The sequence below is a fragment of the Pyrus communis genome, chromosome 16, assembly GCF_041283825.1.
Source record: "Pyrus communis isolate YQ-2024b chromosome 16, ASM4128382v1, whole genome shotgun sequence".
NCBI lineage: Eukaryota > Viridiplantae > Streptophyta > Magnoliopsida > Rosales > Rosaceae > Pyrus > Pyrus communis.
In genome coordinates this window covers 16,309,709-16,325,053 of record NC_142580.1, presented here as the reverse complement: position 1 = coordinate 16,325,053, position 15,345 = coordinate 16,309,709, and the positions used below count along the sequence as shown (strand labels likewise).

General features: G+C 40.7%; 1 protein-coding gene and 1 long non-coding RNA gene across 2 annotated transcripts; both read right to left on the bottom strand.

The window, feature by feature from the left end:
* Positions 1-9,712: 9,712 nt before the first annotated feature.
* Positions 9,713-10,394, bottom strand: LOC148690047 (uncharacterized). Its single transcript, XR_015957532.1, has 2 exons — positions 10,266-10,394; positions 9,713-10,092 (listed from the first exon to the last, which is right to left on the bottom strand). It is a non-coding gene; the product is annotated as an uncharacterized LOC148690047 (long non-coding RNA).
* A 1,631-nt stretch (positions 10,395-12,025) lies between these two features.
* Positions 12,026-14,002, bottom strand: LOC137732363 (7-deoxyloganetin glucosyltransferase). Its single transcript, XM_068471675.2, has 2 exons — positions 13,436-14,002; positions 12,026-13,137 (listed from the first exon to the last, which is right to left on the bottom strand). The coding sequence occupies exons 1-2, from the start codon at positions 13,959-13,961 to the stop codon at positions 12,209-12,211; spliced, it is 1,455 nt and encodes a 484-aa protein (XP_068327776.2). The 5' UTR covers positions 13,962-14,002; the 3' UTR covers positions 12,026-12,208.
* Between the last annotated feature and the right edge of the window lie 1,343 nt (positions 14,003-15,345).

Below are 15,345 nucleotides of genomic sequence, written 5' to 3'. Positions count from 1 at the left end.
GTTGATATTCTTATCTCCCCCTAACGACGGGAAGACTCTCTTGTAAAAGTGACAATTCGCGAAACCAGCGGTAAATAGATCGTCTGTCAAAGGTTCTAAGTAACGAATAATCGAAGGAGAATCATATCTGACATAAATTTCCATCCTTTGTTGAGGCCCCATTTTTGTACCCAAGGGTGGTGAAACCGGCATATAGATTGCAGAACAAAAAATGCGCAGATGAGATATGTCGGGTTCGTATCCGGTAAACAACTGAAGGGCGCTATATAATTGGATCACAACAGGCTTCAGGCGGACCAACACAAATTTAATGTGTTATAAACTAGCACTTAAATTAAACCCTCTTATTGATAATTGTAGTAAAGATGTAAGTAAGGATCGTTTTAGGCCGGGAATTAGGAGGAATTGCTAATCTACTCTAAACTGATTTAAAAACACAAATCTAAACTTAAAAACATAAAACTAGGCTTGAAAACACTTAAGTAGACTCAAAGAACTCAAAACAAACTAAAAAGACTCAAAACAGCACAAAACAAGCAAATTGACTCAAAACAGAAACTAAAGAGTGATTTGAGCGAATTCTAACTTTAACTTGACTCAAAACACTTAAAAACACAAATTTGGACAGATTCTAACTAATTTGACACAACAAAGTAAAGGAGATTGGGTTTTTGACGAATTTAAAGTTTAAACAAACAGATTTGAAAAGCTAAAGGAATACGAATTTGGTGAATTAATGGGTGATAACCCTCAGATTTTCCTTAAGTCATTGAATTGGATGGGATACGCATCGGTAACCAAATTATTCTTCAATAGTTCCCTACATGAACAACATAATAGAGATACAATCAAAGATCATTAAGCTTTGTGAAAATCATAAGCATTGACAAGGCATTCGTAACTATGAACATCATGATACTTCTGCCAGGAATTTACTTAACACGATCGTGACCAGCAACCTCCACTACTTGTGAATATAAGTTCATAATGATTATGTGAAACTCCCTTATATTCTAGCATCAAATTCATGCATGTAAACTAAGTAGGCCTCCTTAATCAACATACAAGAATAAGTTATCAATCAAGCAGTTAAGTAAATTGCATGCACAATTTATGAAATCACAACTGGAGGTAATCAATTTATATTGCAAATATAATCATGGTTTCAAAGTCTCCTCTAGCTAAAACAAGTTTAGCTCCTCATGTTCGCAAAACAAAGATAATTAAACTTGAACATTGAAAACAAAAGATTGAATACACCTAGAAACGCTCCAACAATCCAAGCTTGAATGGCAAGCACGTCCCAGGGTCATTCTTCTTCTTCTTTGCTGCGACACAAGGTGTGGGTGAAGGTTTGAGTGATGGATGAATGTATGGTGCGTAAATATGGTGAAGGATGGATGTACTGATAGGTTGGATGGTGGAGTGAATGGTCAGGGATTGTGATGAATGGAATCCCCCCATGGTTTTGTGCGGCAGATTATATATAATTTAGGAGAGAAAAGCATGGCATTAATTAAATGTTTTGGGAAAGATTTGGACCCCAAATCCTCACGGAAAAAGGGTAATTAAAGTTAGAATCCAAGAGGAAAAAGGAAGGGATTTGTGGCAGCATCCAAAGGGAAAGGGAAAGGAACTTGCACGACAAGGAAAGAAGGAGAAGAAGGGGAAAGGTGCGGCACCAAGGTAGGAATGGGATTTAGGCTTCTAGAACATATATTTAAGTGTCCCAATATATTTAGGAATCCCCCTTAACAGCTGGAAATTAAGTAGGAAAAGATTAGGATTGACTAAGTCAAAATAAGGAAGTTTGGCTCATGTTTCCTTCTTTGTAGCTGATTCCTTTTCTTCCAAGTCTTGAATTAATTTTTTCCATCTCTTTAGCTGATTCTTAGCCTTTCTTGAACTTCAATTTCGTCCATCCACCTTGCTCCAAGCATGTTTTATCCATTCCAAGCCAAAAATGCTCCAAATTGCCTTTTCTTGCCATTTTAGCCAATTGGACCTACAAACACATGAAAATAGCTTAAAATGCTAAAATAAATAGAAACTAACTAAGTAAATGCAAGGAAACTAACAAAGTTGCATAAATAAGCTACTATCAATCGCAACAAGCTTCAGGTGGACCAACATGGCTTCCTGCAATATTGCATGGCCCCAAGTAGCGATCGGGAACTTGGTACGTATGACCAACGATCGAGCAATCATTTGTAAGCGCCTAATGAATGCCTCTGCCAGGCCATTCTGGGTGTGAACATGGGGTACTGCATGTTCAAGTTCAACCCCAACTGACTTGCAATAGCATCAAAAGTTTTAGATGTGAATTCTCCAGCATTATCCAATCGAATACATTTGATCAGATAATCAAGGTGGTGAGCCCTGAGCTTGATAACCTAACCCAACAGTTTGGAGAATGTAGCGTTCCTTGTGGACAACAAGCACACATGTGACCAACGTGTGGAAACGTCAACCAAAACCATAAAATATCTAAATGGTCCACATGGAGAGTGAATTGGTCCACAAATATCCGCCTGAATCCTTTGTAGAAAAATAGGAGGATTTGAATGAATCTTGTCATAAGAAGGTTTAATAATAAGCTTTCCCATAGAACAGGTTTAAAATGCGATTCCTTGAATCGAATCTAAACTTCGGGTTAATGGATGCCCGTGTGATGATTTGAGGATACGACATATCGTTGTTCATCCAGGGTTTCATAAACGATCATGCCAAAGTGTAATTTTGTGCGTGGTCTTAGAGGTAGGGCCAGCCACTTAGTGGCTTTCTATAAGGCATACGGTCATAGTATACAGATCACTCAAGATACGCTCCATCTTCTATAGAATACGTTTCTGGCCATATTCATAGGAAATTATGCACAAAAATTCAACTCCATTTTCTACATAGGTTTCAGAGTGGTAATTATTATCTCTAATGTCCTTAAAACTCAACAACGTTCTTCTGGAACACGGAGAATAAAGTGCCTCATCAATGGTCAAAATTGTACCATTGGACAACATTATACATGCCTTACCGTATCATTCGATCATGTTGGATGGGCTTGAGAGGGTTGTCAGAGGTGCATTCTTAGGTATGAAGTTAGTAAAATAGATGCATTCACGCAAAACGGTGTGCGTTGTTGCACTATCTGCCAGACAACTAACTTTTCCACTAGTCATACCTAGAATGAAAATTAATTTGAATCGGTCACATGCATAAAAGTTCTAAAAACAAATATCCATTCAAAATAATTTTAAGTATTCAAGATGGTAATTTATTAAACCTTAATATCCAAAAAACAAATCACTAACAAATAATCCAAATAAAAAGGAAAATTGTTCAAAATTAAACAAAAAACACAAGGGGGTTCGTCCACTAGGTGGAATTCGGCCCCGTTGTCTAAATTCAACTAGAAAAATAGTTTATGTCTAAGATTCTAATCTTCCATAGGGTAATAGCCTCTTGAAAGTCATAAACCTCCATCTTGGTACTCTCCGGTTCATCCACTTGCATAAAGTTTGATTTAAACCTCCATCTTGGCTTCTGGTTGCCCCTACCACACCTATTTTGACATTTTGGCTGTTTGTTTATGCTATAGTGTGCTTCAGGCATAGCAGTCGCCCCAGCAGGTCGAGTTTGATGATTCTTGATCAACAGATGATTTTGCTTTTTAGTGAGAAGAAAAATAGAGATCAAATCTGAGAATGTAGTGAACTTCTGAGCCCTATATTGTTACTGCAGTACAATATTAGTAGCAGAGAAGGTCGACTAGGTCTTCTTCAGGAGATCCTCTTTGGTCAAGGTCACGTTACAGAACTTGAGAACTGATCAGATTCGACAAACTTTAGAATTATACTCATTCACAGACTTAAAGTCTTGGAAGTGCAAATGCTGCCAGTCATGTCTTGCTTCAGGCTAGAAGATGTCCTTTTGGTGATCAAAACGATCAACCAAAGTGACCCATAATGTTCGTGGATCCTCATCAGCAAGGTTCTCGCTTTGCAGTGTGTCATGAATATGTCTTCGGATGAAGATTATGGCAATGGCTTTCTAAGCTTCACCAACTGAATTGTCCGTCTCATCTTCAATGGCGGGATGCAAATTCTTTGCAGTGAGGTGGAGCTTCACATCTTGGACCCACTTGAGGTAGTTCCTTCTAGAGACCTATAAAGCGGTGAAGTCGAATTTGTTCAAATTAGACATGTTCCTATCACAATATAAATGGGCAAGAAGTGATTAGTGCAATGGAGAAGAATATCAATCCATTCACATAGGGGTAGAACACTCTAGTTTTAATAGACATGTATTGGTTTAAATTTACATGAAAAAAACTTCAGGTTTTCATGGGTGATGTTTTTAAGGAAAACTTCAAGTTTTCAAACATGACATGTTTCTAGAAACTTTAGGTTTCGAAATAATTATGAACTTCAGGTTCATATGTTTCTGCAGACAATTACAAATATATATACAGAAATATGCAACAATAAAATATGCAAATAGAACTTCAAGTATATAATTATAATTGAATTAATTATTTGGACTTTGGGCCAAATTTAAAGTGTGGGTGAAAAAAAAAAAAAAATATAAAACCCAACGTGCGTAAAAAATAGGTGATTAAACCTCGGGGCCCAAAATAATGGGCTAAAGCCCACGGGTGGGCTAAGTAGCTTGAAACATGTGGCCCACGCCTAAAAATTGGGCTAGGTTGGGCTTAGCTGGGCTGTAGGCCCAAGACAGATAGGCATGGATCTGCTGCTTCGTAACGTATATGTTCCTCCTGGGGGTTTGGTTTTGTTGTGGTGGGGACACGGGGACACCAAAGCCACAGGCTGGTGTCGCGGGCTAAGTCCAACAGAGGCTCAATTAGGCTCTGTGATGTAGGCCGAGAAAAGTGTCCAAGCCCAAAGGGCTGAAACTTTGCGGAGAAATAGGCCAAGCCCAAGTGGGCTTGGGTTTTTAATCCAGACATCCCAGCTCAAGCTGGGTGAACTTGTCGAAGAACAAAACCAGCGCCACCTGTAACATCCCACATCGACCAACGGAGAGGGGGTGATGTGCCTTATATGTACATACCCACCTCCATATAACACGAGGCCTTATGGGAACTTACTGGCTTCAGATTCCATCGGAACTCCGAAGTTAAGCGAGTTTGCGTGAGAGCAATCCCAGGATATATGACCCACTGGGAAGTTCTCGCGTGAGTTCCCATAAACAAAACCGTGAGGGTGTGGTCGAGGCCCCAAACGGACAATATCGTGCTATGGAGAAGTTATGCCAGGGATGTGGTGGAGCCCGGTTCGGGATGTAACAATTTGGTATCAGAGCCACTCTGCCGTGTTATGCGAGTGTGTCGACGAGGACGTCGGGCCCTTAAGGGGGTGGATTGTAACATCCTACATCGACCAACGGAGAGGGGGTGATGTGCCGTATATGTACATGCCCACCTCCATATAGCACGAGGCCTTTTAGGAACTCACTGGCTTCGGATTCCAACGGAACTCCGAAGTTAAGCAAATTCGCACGAGAGCAATCCCAAGATGGGTAACCCACTGGGATGTTCTCGCATGAGTTCTTAGAAACAAAACTGTGAGGGCATGGTTGAGGCCTAAAGCGGACAATATCGTGCTACGGCGGAGTCGTCTGTGACGACTGCATTTCGTTGAGGAGGTAGCCAGAGGTGGTTGGGCATGGCTGCAGGCCATGCTACTCAACGGTTCGAGGGAGGCAATGCCGTTTGGGCATCGGGTTTAGGGTTTGGGCCTGGAGCCGTGGCTCCAGGTTCGGGTTCTCGGCTCAAGGGAAAAGAAGCCCATTGACATGGATAGCTTTTCAATGAAACCCTTAAAAAAAACTTTATAATAATTTTTTTCAATTCCATATTAATTCAATGCATATTCATAAAATAATTTGATGCATGAGCAGAAGAAAGCATCCATGTTAGATTCTTAAGTAGTGGTAGGAGCATGCTGATAATGTGTTGTGGCCTATATTTAACTGACAGGGGAAGGGGGCCGGTGGCACAAAGAGTGTATAGAAAGAGATGTGTTTGTAGGGTTGTGTAGAGGAATGTGTGTTATTCCCCCTACGCAGTGCATCGCCTTTATTTATAGTAATAAGAGAGGGAAGAAATCCTTCTCCTCTAAGGAATACAAGTCCATATAGGAAAGAATAATTAGAATCAAATCTAATCTAGAATTTACACAATCACACTTAAATTAGAAGTTTATAACAAAAAGAATATTAAGTTGTTTTCATTTTTCAAGTTTTAGTTGCAATACGACCTACTGGCTTTTAGGCTACGTTTAAGACTGCTCCGTGATGACCAAAACACCAAACAAAATAAATCGTTTTTTACTTCATTTAGCTGAAAAACATTGAATACTTCCAACTCTTGTAATTGTTTTCTAATTAGGTGCTTTTTTTTTGTTGCATCATGTTTCGAACTTTGTACCTAATCTACTCTTACTTATCACTCTACCCACATTTACCACTGGGCTAATCCGAAATGCTTCTTCATTGTGTTAATAAAAGCACTTGTAAAAAAAAGCGCTTATCAATTTAAGTGTTTTTTTGGAGAAGCAATTCGAAACGAGACCTAACGGAGCTACCACGTGTGCCATTCAACCACGCAAGGGCAAGCATCGCAAATACTAAAGCATGAAAGAATTTAAGCTAGGGTTGTAAACATAGATTGCATAAACTCAACTCAATTAATTATGAGTGAGGTATGGACTTCATTATATAGAGATTACAAGATGAGGTTGGTTACATATCATCTGATTACATTTGAAATTCAAAACTAAGTTACACATGAGTTTTAGATAAGGAAGGAGTGTGATTCCTTGCTATCTGTTGAAGAGGTTGAAGAGTATCCAACTTGTGTGGCTGACTTGGAGAGACGTTTACCATGCATTTCGGACGTGGAGAGATATCTGGAATAGTTGGTTTATCACGCCCCCGCAAGCTGAGTGGACGTTGACAAACAGGAAGCTTGGAGATGAGATAACTAAAACGAGCTGTGGACAAACCCTTGGTTAAGAGATCCGCGAGTTGGTCAACGGATGAAACATATCCCACAACTAGTTCTTTGCGAATTACTTTTTCTCGAACATAATGATAATCAACTTCCACATGACGCATACGAGCCTGATAGACTGGATTGGAAGCTACTGCCAATGCACTGATATTGTCACACCACAATTGTGGTGGATTTAGAGGGAGATGAAGATCACGGAATATGTGGCGGAACCAAGACAAGGTGGCAGAGGTATAGGCCATTTGGCGATACTCAGCCTCTGTACTTGAGCGAGACACACCTCTTTGTTTTTTAGAACTCCAAGAGATCAAGTTATCCCCTAGAAAAATGCAATGGCCACCAGTTGAGCGACGATCATCGGGGTCACCAGCATAGTCGGCATCTGCAAAGGCTGTTAGGGACAACAAATTGGGTTTGTAAACGATACCGTGATTATGAGTGGCTTTCAAATAGCGAAGAATGCGCTTGACTGCAGCCCAATGTGTAGTTGTGGGTGAATGCATATATTGACAGACTTGATTTACAGCGAAAGCAATGTCAGGCCGTGTGAATAAGAGATATTGGAGAGCCCCAACAACACTGCGAAAATTTGTACCATCATCCAAGGGCTCACCCTCATACAAACTAAGCTTGCGGCCAGGTATGGCTGGAGTAGACAATGGTTTGGCGTCAGCCATGTTAGTTCATTTGAGGAGGTCCAGGATATATTTTGACTGGGTTAAATACATGGCCGTCGGTGTTCTCGTAATTTCCATTCCTAAAAAATAATGCAAGGCCCCAAGGTCCTTCATTGAAAATTTGTTTCCCAATTGTTGAATCAATGTGGAGATGTGAGATGGATTATTACCTGTAACAAGGATGTCATCAACGTATATGAGTAAATAAATAACAGTAGTTCCATTGAAGTAAATGAACAATGAAGAATCTGCCATTGATGCATGAAACCCGAGCTCTTCCAAATGTTGAGAGAAACACTGAAACCAGGCACGTGGAGCCTGTTTTAAGCCGTATAAGGACCGTCGAAGACGACATACATGTGCTGGAAACTGTGGATCGACAAAGCCAGAAGGTTGGCGCATGTATACTTCCTCAGTTAAGGAACCATGGAGGAATGCGTTTTTGACATCAAGCTGGCGTATTTGCCAGTTAAAATGAAGAGCCACGGAGAGAATAAGTCTGATGGTTGCATGAGTGACGACAGGACTAAACGTCTCGCTGTAATCGAGTCATTCCTGTTGACGAAAACCATTGGCAACAAGACGTGCTTTAAACCTTTCAATGGAGCCGTCAGATTTACGTTTAATACGGTACACCCATTTATTTGGGAGAACATTCATTGTGGAATGAAAAGGAACCAGGGACCACGTTCCTGTTTGTTGCAGAGCATTGAACTCTTCTGCCATTGCCATACGCCATTCAGGGTACTTATTTGCCTGTGTAAAACAAGTAGGCTCAACGAGGTCAGTAGTCACATTAGAAATAAGCGCATATTTGGGATTGGGTTTTTGAATGCCATCCTTTGAACGGGTGACCATGGAGTGAACATGTTGACTGTGGCGTGGAGAGGAAGATGAGACAGGAGCAACACCTACTGCATTCGTAGAGGATAGAGGTGGGGAAAGGGCAGGTATAGAGTGTACAGGTGAGAAGGGTGATGGGGATGGAATAGAATTGTTTAATATAGGTGAATAGGTAAGATGTGGTTGTGTTGATGATGGAGTGTATGGGATGGGTGGGTCCGGATGTAGTGGGAAAGTTGATGAGGAAGTGGAAGGGATGGGGGGGTCCGGATGTAGTGGGAAAGTTGATGATGGAGTGGAAGGGATGAGGGGGTCCGGATGTAGTGGGAAAGTTGGTGGAGTAGGGTTAGGTTGTGTAGATGTTATGGGATGGTGCGGGTTTTGGGGAAAAGTAGGAGAAATAGTGTTAGGATGGGTGGAAAGGAAGGTGAGATGCGGATTTGGTGGGAAAGTAGTGGAGCTAGGATTCCTAGGGGGATTTATTAAAGGATGGGAATCAATGGTCAGTATCGTAGATGACTGGGAGGAGGAAGGCTTTGTAGAAATGGATTCTTTGTAGGGGAAAATAGTTTCATCAAATAAGACATGACGTGACAAAAATATGCGACCTGTGGACATATCTAAACACCTATAACCATGTTGATTTAATGAATATCCTAAGAAAATGCAACGTTTGGAACGAAATTGTAACTTATTAGTATTATAGGGACGAAGATAAGGAAAACATGCACACCCAAAAACTTTAAGAAAATCATAGTTAGGAGATTTGTGAAACAACTTTTGTAATGGAGACTCATCATGGAGAACTCTAGTTGGTAAACGATTGATCAAATAAGTTGCTGTATGAAAAGCATCATCCCAAAATGAAGTAGGTAAGGATGAATGAGCAAGGAGTGTGAGGCCAGTTTCAACTATATGACGATGTTTTCGTTCAGAAATGCCGTTTTGTTCGGGATGATGTGGACATGTAAAGCGATGGAAAACTCCATGGTGAGATAAAAAAGTTTTAAAAGTATTGTTGACGTACTCTCCTCCTTCATCGGTTTGGAGTGATTTGAGTTTAGTATTAAACAAGTTTTCAACCAGTTTCTTGAATGACACAAAAGTAGAAAAAACATCGGATTTTAATTTTAATGGATATAGCCAAGAGTAGCGGGAATAATCATCAATGAATACTACATAATATTTAAAACCATTGATAGAAAATGAAGGTGAAGTCCATACATCGGAATGAACCAATTCTAATGGAGACAAAGACCTAGAAGTTGACAATTGAAAAGGTAACTTGTGACTCTTACCCATGGGACATGAGTGACAGAACTCACTAGTGACAACGCCTTTAATGGGCAATTTATTCCTAGAAACCAAACTTTGCAAAACATGAGAAGATGGGTGACCTAACCTAGGGTGCCAAATTGAATTGGACACTCTAGTACCTAAAAATGCAGACACGCCTTTATTTGTTGATGAAACACCAGAGAAGGGGTAGAATCCATTTCTACTCGGGCCTTGTAAAAGCATCCTCCCCGTGTGAAGATCCTGAACAGAATACGAATTAGGATATAGGGTTAGAGAGCAATTATTTTCTTTGGTAAAGCGATGGATTGAAATAATATTGGTGGATGCATTTGGGCAAAGTAGTGTATTAGGTAATCTAAAGGTGGAGTGAGGTGTACGAATGCAAGTGGTCCCTATGTGTGAAATTGGCAAACCTGTTCCACCAACAACTCCATTGACTTGGTCCATGCCATTATAAGGATGAGGATTCGAAAGACTGGCAGAATTATTTGTGATGTGAGCATTAGCCCCTGAGTCAAACAACCACTCCTGGATGGCAGGTGTTGTGGCAGAGGGAAAAGGTGCCGTAGCAGCAAACGCTTGCAATCGAGGTGCAGGAACGCGGCCCTCATAAGACATGTTTAGGTGGTTGAAGCAGTCGATCGCAGAATGGCCATGACGATTGCATATTTGACATTGAATGCGTCCTGTAGTGAAAGGACTTTGGGAAGGAGCTATGCCGAGAATCCCATCATTTTGGCGAGAGTGGGAGCCTGGGTGAGGGTTGGACCCGTGTTGAGAGTGGGATCCTTGATTAGAGGTAGACCCTTGGTGAAAGTGAGGAGAGTTGCAGTGGCGATTTGAAGAGCCACGACCACTAGGAAAATGACTACGACCACGAAACCCAGGAGAGGATCCTCGTCCCCGAAAAGATGCAGGTGCACGGTTGCCATTGCGGCCTGCTACAAGGGCAGTGAGACCATTGTCAGTACCAAATGCAGAATGCATTTTCAGTCGTCTTTCAGCGCCAAGGAGAAGTGCTTCCAAAGCACTGTAGGTAATGGCCTCATCACGAGCTTGGGCGGAGGCAACGGTGCTTTCATAGGCAGGGCCTACGTTGTTGAGAATAATGGCAACAACATCGGAGTCTGAAACAGGAGCACCAAAGAGAGAGAGAGTATCTGCGAGACAACTAACTTTATCCAAGAATTCAGAGATGGAAGAATCACCTCTGTGAGTATTCATCAACTCACTGCGGAGTTGGAGAAGGCGACCGGTTGACTGAGAAGCATATCGATCACGTAGGGTTGTCCATGCAGAATGGGAGCTAGTTTTCCCAATTAAAGCAGCAAGTACGGTAGGGTGAACAGAAGAGTTGATCCAGGACATAACAGTGGCATCCTGTTGGATCCAAGTGTCGAAGTCGGGATTGACTTTGTCAGTGATGTTGCCATTATCATCTTTCAGGAATGCGGGAGGACACTGACTGGTTCCTTCGACAAAGGAAATAAGATTACGACTGCGGAGGAGAGGGAGCATTTGGGCGTGCCAGAGGGGGTAGTTGGTACGATCAAGTTTGATCGTGAGAAAGTTGGAGACATTTGGGAGGGGAACGGGAGAGGAAGAATGAGAAGCCATGTGAGGAGAGAAAAAAAAAAAATCTGTCGTTAGACTTTTAGCTCAGAGATACCATGAAAGAATTTAAGCTAGGGTTGTAAACATAGATTGCATAAACTCAACTCAATTAATTATGAGTAAGGTATGGACTTCATTATATAGAGATTACAAGATGAGGTTGGTTACATATCATCTGATTACATTTGAAATTCAAAACTAAGTTACACATGAGTTTTAGATAAGGAAGGAGTGTGATTCCTTGCTATCTGTTGAAGAGGTTGAAGAGTATCCAACTTGTGTGGCTGACTTGGAGAGACGTTTACCATGCATTTCGGACGTGGAGAGATATCTGGAATAGTTGGTTTATCAAAGCACGTCCAGAGTTCTTCAATAAGATGTGGAAATTTCCTATGTATACGATATACAAAGTGCAAGCAGATCGTTCCTTTCATCAACTAAAGCGTAAGAAACGTACACAACATCACACTCTTCATGCTCCCATGGCTTTTGCTCAAGGTCTAGCCTTGATGATATTTCACAGAAGTCCATATTCAGTTCAAAATAATCTAACTCAAGCTTGGCGATCGAAACAGAAGAATTTCTATTTAAAAGAGGACACAGAGATTTTACGTACCCCACAAATATAACATTACTTTCTATACGTTTTTCTTTTCATCTTTATTGCGTTTACACTTATAAGAAGAAAAACAATGTAGCATCCACTAGAGACTTGACAAAACTGTCATAGACATATGACATCTTAGCTTTTTCTTCGAAGCACTTGATTCACAAAATTGTCCAAGTTTGTGGATGATGAACCATGTGGAGTAGTGGCTTCTTCCGCCAGTTTCTTCCACTCCATGGCCTTAATTTTCAGTTGCTTGCCTTTCTCTCCTTCCATTAATTCTATAACAAGCTTCTCTACTTCATCTCTCTTGGCACCATTACTTAACTCCATGCCGATACCCCATTTATTACAAATACAATAACAGTTGGTTTGCTGGTCAGTAAAGCATGGAAAACATAGCATAGGCACACCTGCAGATAGACTCTCGATCGTTGAATTCCAACCGCAATGCGTTAAAAACCCTCCGACTGATGGGTGCTCAAGCACTTGCTCTTGTGGACACCAACTTGCTATTAGACCTCTTTCCTTCGTCTCCACGAAAAACTCAAGTTGAAAAATTGTCGATTCACCAGCAACAAGATCGGGTCTAATTACCCAAAAGAAGGGAAGCTTACTATTTGCTAGTCCCCAACCAAACTCAACAAGTTGTTCAGTTGTCACGACTGCTAAACTTCCAAAATTCACATAAACGACGGAACTTGGTGCCTTGGAGTTTAGCCATTGGAGGCACTCCGTTTCTTCTTTCCATAGACTATATCCCATGGCCTTCAGAGCGTGCTGCGGTATCTGATTAAGAAGTAACTGTTGAGGACCAATTGCATAAACACGTGGAAACATGGATGAGAGAGCATCCAAAACTTCTTGCTCCAATTCATCAAAAGTATGAAGAACAATTGCTGATCCTTTACCAAATCTTTCAATTGCGTCCAAGAAGAAGTCTAGTGATTCATTAGGATTTGTTGTGATAAAGTTGTTTGGGAGATCCCTTAACCTTATACCTTTAAATCCTGGAACCCAATCTATGACCTGGTCCAGAAAGCCATTTGTTAGCCAGCTCTCATCTGCATATACACATGAAAAGATTAAATTGATTTTGTGTGTCAATGAAGTACCGAATAGAATTATTGTTTTTATCCAAGCGATAGTTTACACTGTACTTATACAATACAAAAGATCAATTCAAACTTGGATGCATAGCGGGTGGCACATGGCTCTAGCCAACTTGACAAATCTATGTATTTGTTTCTTTCAGAAATACAAGATAAAAAATGAAAACCATTTGATCAGAAACGAGAAATTAAAATTAGACAAAGGACTAAATAATTAGTTACTTCAATGCAAAATATTTATTTCTTTCACCTTTGAGAGGGGTAAGTCCCTTCTCCACCAAAGTAGGAAATTGATTGAAACCCATCAAGCTGCTTGCAGAAATAGTGAAGAAGAGTACGACAGGGATTCCCATTTCTTCAGCCGCCGTGACGGTGAAAGCCATCCAACCATCCGAAACAATGTGACTCGCAGGAGCAATATCATTGTGGGAAGTTGATGATTGAGTCAGTTTTTTTAGGAGGTCACGAAATGGAGCCAAGAAATTTGTTCTGACGGCCTCACCAAGCAAAGCCACATCTTGAGTGGTATCTTCATCTGAACTTTGAAGGCCATCTGGTATGGTTTCAAACCGAAAATCGGGCAAGCCGTCGAGGGAGTTGGGTCCTAGAGACTTGAGGAAACGGTTGTGATTGAACTCAGTGTTGACAAAGGTTATGCGAACGCCTCTACGGTGGAGGAGTTTAGCAAATTTGAGCATTCCCTTTATGTGGCTTTGAACTGGAAGGGGAATGCAAACGATATGAGGCTTATCATTGGCTACTTCCTTGGAACCCATCTTATCTTTCAATATTTCTGCGTATGTATGTGTATGCACCACTCTCACAAATGATGTGTTTTATATGTTGGCAAGTCAAACTCTTTTGCCAGGATCTCATTGTCCTGATATATAAAACAAAAAAATTGGAATTTTCTAGTACGCACAAATAAAAAGTCAAGATATTCGGCTAAAAATTCAATGGACCAGGATTCTGATGTACACTTTCTGCCAATGCATACTAGAAAATTTCATTTTTGTAATGCTTGGCCTGAATTATTCTCTCATCTTTCTACATATAGCATGAGCCATATGATACTCGAATAACATAATCCCACATGCATTCAACAAATCGTTAAATACAAGATCAAATTGCACTAGTAGTCCTTTTAGGCCCGTTTGTTTGACAGGATTAGGGAGGATTGGACTGGACTGGACTATAGTCCCTTATTTGGTCTGCACCAGGATTAGGTTTAATGACCTTAGGTGGGACTCGCTCGGATTGTACACCTCCTTACGAGTTCTTAACGAGGATCCTCAATTTCGGGCGGACTCGTAAGCCCAGAGAAAACCACGAGAAAGTCACTCCTCCTGCTCGTCCTCATCTCTGCGTCTTCCCTCATCTGCATCTGCTCGCCCTCATCTGCTCGGAGTTGTCTGGTAAACTTCGAATCTTCAATTTATTTCGTCATTTGTTTTGCAGATCGTGATATTACTGAGCTTTATTTGATTTTGTTGTTTTGGGTTTGAGAAATTTTCAATCATAGACCTCTGCACTTGAACAAATTAGGGTTTTGATTTTTAGATCAATTTAAGATTAGAATTTGGGGTTTTCATATTTCAACTTTTCTTTCAAATCCGAACTCAGAAACCATGCTTGGCCATAAAATCGACAAGTTTCTTTTGCAGAAGGGACACATACTTTCATCTCTGTTATGTTAGCATAAATCTGTGTGGTTTTTCGTTTTTATGTTCTTGGTTCACGAATCTTTACCAGTTTCTCTTTTTTATTTTATTAAATTGCATGTAGGGTTGGATGTTTGTGAATTGTTTGGATGAGAAATTATGTGAGCTGAAGAAATTTTTGTTATGCACTCTTTAATGGTTTGTGGTTATGTTCAATGAACCATCCTTTGTTTGGTTTTGTTTCTGCATTTTTTTTATTTCCTTTTACCTTCCTCGGACCACCTTGTTTGAATGGCATTGGAGATAGGCAGGAAGCAATTCCATATGTCCTGTTAATGTCCAACCATGATATTACAATGTGAATGTTTTGTACTGTGTGGGGTTGATGCTGAACTGCAATATTTTGTGGTTGTTGGTTGCAGAGAAGAGGAGCATAAACGGAAGTGGCCAGTGCTCAGAACCCAAGGGAAAACAAGTAACAAACGACTCAAAACCCTCG